Genomic DNA, 4,838 nt, shown 5'->3' with positions numbered 1-4,838 from the left:
AAAAAAACAATTTAGTCTATACAGTCAAATTCCGTCCACTAATTTAACATATTCCGTTATTGTGACACTGATTTAAATAGGACATGTATCACAATTTTATTGGTTTTGACGTTTCACGCTATTAGAACCTGTTAAGTCAATGAACAAAATTTGACTGTATGGACTAAATTATTTTTTTAGTATACTTCAGGGACCCGTGAGTTCATTTTAATACCACAAGGAGTTAATTGCAAATCAGGTAAACCACAGGGACTGATTTTGCAATTTTCCCTTTTGTTTTTTTCACTTTTTTGAGATAACAAAAATACTCATCTACTATAACTAACTGAATATTTTTCCGTTGAAATGAACTGGAGATGATCCAAATTCATCAACTAGAATCAGGCAAGTTCATCACGCATTAACAACAATTTCGTAACCAACCACCCATCTTTCCCAATCATTTTTAAGGTTGCTTTCTTTTCACTTTTTCTTTTTTCTTTTTTTCTTCTTCCCTTTTTTTTTAATGGTTTAAGCAATGGGTTAGAATACTTACATCTCACTCAAAAAATAAAAGAAAAAAATATTTAAATAAGGTAGTGAAAAAAATATGAGTGAAAAATAAAAAACGAATAGTTAAATAAAAAAAAAAATAGGGTTGAAATTGGGCTTGTAAGAATTGAATGCCCTTAAAGACTGTCCAATGCCGTAGTCAAAAGACTCAACACATAGAAAGACAGCATTGGGTTGGGCCAATCCATACACCCCACGTGTTTGTGTGCTTAATAGATTCATTACAGATGATATGCACTCTATACAAAGAAATTCCCACCGCTCCAGATTAATTTATTCAAAAGAAAGGTCCCTACAGGAGGTGGGTGAATGCTCTAGGTTCTCTGAAAATAGCAAATTTTGGAAGAATTTGTGGGGTTTCAACGTGCCTGGTGTGAAGTGTTTCTTGGAAGGCATGCAATAATATGCTTTCAATCAAAGAAAATTTATTCAAAAGGAAGGCGGTGCAAGATCCTTTTTGTTCGATGTGTAGGGTGAAGGTGGAAAATACAAATCATATCTTGTAGTGCTGTCCATCGTCTCATGCAATATGAGGAGAAAGTTCTTCGAAGATACAAAAATATGATGGCAATTAGGAAGATGTTTTCCAAGTGATAGGTGACCTCTGGAATAAGCTTGAAATGGAAGATATTCATGAAGTTGTAGCCACAGGCGCACAGTTGCTCGTAGGATATGGTTACGTAGAAATACAGTAGTGTTTGGGAGAGAGCTTTTACAACTCGCGCAGTGGCGGAGCCAGACAACTTATATTGGGGGTGCCGTTAAAAAAATTTTGAGGGTGCCGAACGATAACTTGCGTTAAGTAGGAGAGAATAATTTTTTTTTTCTTTTTTTTTTTGGAGTACCGTGTGGAACTTGGGAGAAAAATAGCAAAAAAAAAAAAAAAATTTTTAAGCTTTGGGGGTGCCGTGGCACCCCCAAAGCCTTTAGTGGCTCCGCCACTGAACTCGCGCAGCTTGTAAAACTTGTGAATGAGGTTGTTGAGGATTTTTATACGGCGGTACAAAAAGACAAGAATAAGGAGGTAAGAAGACAACCTACTGTTCTCCCATGGCGGAAAGCGCCTCCAAATGATGTATACAAAATCAATTGGGTGTGAGGGTTATTGTAATGGACAATATGGGTATGGTTTTGGCATCTATGTGTATGTCTATTTCGTATTATCATTGATCCAACAATGACAGAAGCTTATTCAACTTGGAAGACAGTATTTTTTGGAAGAGATTTGAGCTTACGAAATGTCAAATGTTATTATGAAATGTGATACTCTAAAAATAGTTCATGTTTTTCAAATAGAAGACCAACTATGGCAGAGATTGTTCTGCAAAGCTTCGGGTCTTGGCTTGTGATGTATACAAGAAATGAAGCAAATATGACGGCACACATGTTGGCGAATGGGGCACTCCATATATCAATTGAGAAAATTTGAACGGACGAATATTCTGATTTTATTCATAATGTTATATATGCCGAAAGTTATTCAATTAATTGTTTTCGTGGCAAGGTGTTCACATTAGCTTTCATACATGCACTGGGTTTATATGGATCAGCTTAATCACTTTGCATATATGCAAATACAACCTAGTCAATCGGCCGGTTAGTGAACCCTCCTACAAACGGCCATTGGAATGAACCGAAAACTAAACCAAAGGGGTTGGTGTGTTTAGCCCTACTGGCTCCAGAAAATGGATGAGTGATTCATTCATAATTAACCAAATGAATGTAAACATAGGTAGGTATGAGTCATATTCAAAAGGTGTACGTATCCATAAATGAAATATGAGGTAATGGGTAATGCATCTTGCAAGATGACAAAGACAAGTCATAAGCTAATTGTGCCCATATGCATTTTAGCTGTGGCCCAATTCCAGCCACAACCCTTATTCAACCACAACTAACTTTTCCCTCTAAGAGTTACAAACTACACCCACATTTTACTGGACTCATATGAGAGTTTCCATCCGCCTTTAGATCAACCCTTATTAAAAGAAAAAAAAAAAAAAAAATCAAAAGACTGATGCACACCTTCACATCATGCATGTCAAATATTTTTGCACCCCATAAGCTCTTGGATCAATTCTTGTAAAAGAAAAGAATAAAAAAACCTGATGCGTACTGCCAGATCAGGCTAATGAGATATGAGTATAATATATATAGATACTCAATAATTAAAGTTACGTGTCAAATATTTTTGCACATTGTCAGCTCTTGGATCAATCCTTATTAAAAAAATAATTCAATAGGCTGATGCGCACCGGCCGCACGGCCACATCATAGCACTAAGATAACAATGTTGTATTATATATACAATATACATTGCATCTTTAAGGAAAAAAAAAAAAACCGCAAATTACTGATTCTTCCCCCTTTGGTCGAGTGACAATAATTTGCACATGTTTGTGTATGATTCATGAATTTAGACAACGGCCAGAAGGGAAGCCTATGTTGAAGGACCCCAGACCCCAGGAGCCACACCAAACCAACGATGATAGATGATAGATTATAGATTATAGATGAAGGAACTGACGTGCACTACATATTCTCATTAATATTATTATAATAATAGATTATCATTTGTCTTTTGGTAAGAAGAAGATGATTTCATGGGTCGTTTTCATTCCAATTCCTCCAGAAGAAAATAGTCTGAGTAATCAGGGAGTCAAAATCGCAATATTTATTTCACTTTTGACTTTTCCAATAGGGCAGGCAGGGCAAAAGAAAAGTGGCGGCTTTCTCAACCTCAACGTGTTCGTTTATCAACCAAACTTTTTTTTTTTTTTTTTTTTTTTATACCTTCCAAACAACTCGAATATCTGAGTTTCTGCAATATTTTGTTGTTCATTCACAAGAGCTTGCTTCCTAGCTAGAGATATGTCTCTTCCCAGAGGCGCCGCAGATCATGGTGAGGCCACTAATTCCCTGCCGGAATCCGCCAACGAGCAGCAGGAGCAGCAACAAGCTCAGATGGCGGACGACGCCACCGCCGCCTCCTCTACTTGGAGGAGGCTCAGTAACAACAGCAGCAGCAGCAGCCCTTTCTCCCGGTCTTTCCTTCCCCACAAGAAGAGCAAAGTTGGTTGGTGCATTGCATAAAATTAAACGTTGATTAATTTCCACTTATTATCAATCATTATGATTGTTGTTGTTGTTGTTTTTTTTTTAATTTTCCGTAGAATCCAGCGATGAAGATTTGTTCACAGTTCCTGACGTGGAGGCTCCACCGCCAATGAATTCTTCTGGCATGACAAATCTTTTCGGCCACAATGAGCATGAGAAAAATGCAGAGATTCAGCGCCAGATTGGGTTATCCGGGAAGCGCCGCCGGGGACGAAACCCTGCTGACAAAGAGTATAGACGCCTCAAGAGGTATATATATATTAAATCTCAATATATGCAGAGATTCAGCGCCAGATTGAATGGACACTAGTTTTATTATTTTTTAATTAATTTAATATTAAATCTCAATATATTTCATATTCATGCTTCGACCCCTTTAATAACATAACATTTCTCCTCTTACTATAGGTTGCTTAGGAACAGAGTGTCTGCTCAGCAAGCCAGAGAAAGGAAGAAGGTATATGTGAATGAGCTGGAATCAAGAGCCAATGAATTGCAGGACAGAAACTCCAAGTTAGAAGAGAAGATCTCAACTTTAATCAATGAAAATACCATGCTTAGGAAGGTGAGATTTCCATCACTTCTCTCTCTCAGTGCTGCATTTACACAAACACATGGTATACATATATAATTTAAATTTATTCTCCAACAGGTTCTTATGAACACAAGGCCTAAGAATGATGAAAGTTTTGAGCCGAAGCAGGATCGGTTTAGCCAGAGCTGACAAGCATATATAAGGTCATTTTGTTTAGGATTCTCCGAGACCCTTTCAGATAAGAGTAACGCTAAAAACCACACTCCATTTTATTGAGTTGACGTGTAGTGCCATTCAACTTTTGGATTAACCACGTGAATACAGTAAAATATGCACTCCCACGTGAACAAGGTAAAATAGGAATGCAGCATTTAGCATTTCTCTTTAGACAAATGTGAATCACAGATTTCCCTGAGCTATATATGTATTACCAAATATCTTAAACCCTTGGTCTTAACAAACGTTATTTCTTACCAAAGACAGGGTTTGTTAAGACCAGTGGGTTTTAAGTTTTAACAACATGGTTACTTTCTTTATATATATATATTGCTTTATGGTAGAAATCAATACCATGGTTAAGAGTAGAGATTTTCGGCTGCTAAATTGAGTCAGCCAAGTGTCTATCATTTTTTTA

The 4,838-nt window shown here is 37.0% G+C and overlaps 1 protein-coding gene across 1 annotated transcript; it reads left to right on the top strand.

The window, feature by feature from the left end:
* Positions 1-3,342: 3,342 nt before the first annotated feature.
* LOC132165499 (transcription factor HY5-like) lies at positions 3,343-4,838 on the top strand. The gene is made up of 4 exons (XM_059576098.1): positions 3,343-3,628; positions 3,726-3,918; positions 4,078-4,234; positions 4,322-4,838. Exons 1-4 carry the CDS (start codon positions 3,424-3,426, stop codon positions 4,391-4,393), a joined length of 627 nt encoding a protein of 208 aa, XP_059432081.1. The 5' UTR covers positions 3,343-3,423; the 3' UTR covers positions 4,394-4,838.

This window comes from Corylus avellana, chromosome ca1, assembly GCF_901000735.1.
Source record: "Corylus avellana chromosome ca1, CavTom2PMs-1.0".
In the NCBI taxonomy this organism is placed as follows: Eukaryota; Viridiplantae; Streptophyta; class Magnoliopsida; order Fagales; family Betulaceae; genus Corylus; species Corylus avellana.
This window is presented reverse-complemented; position numbering and strand designations above follow the sequence as displayed.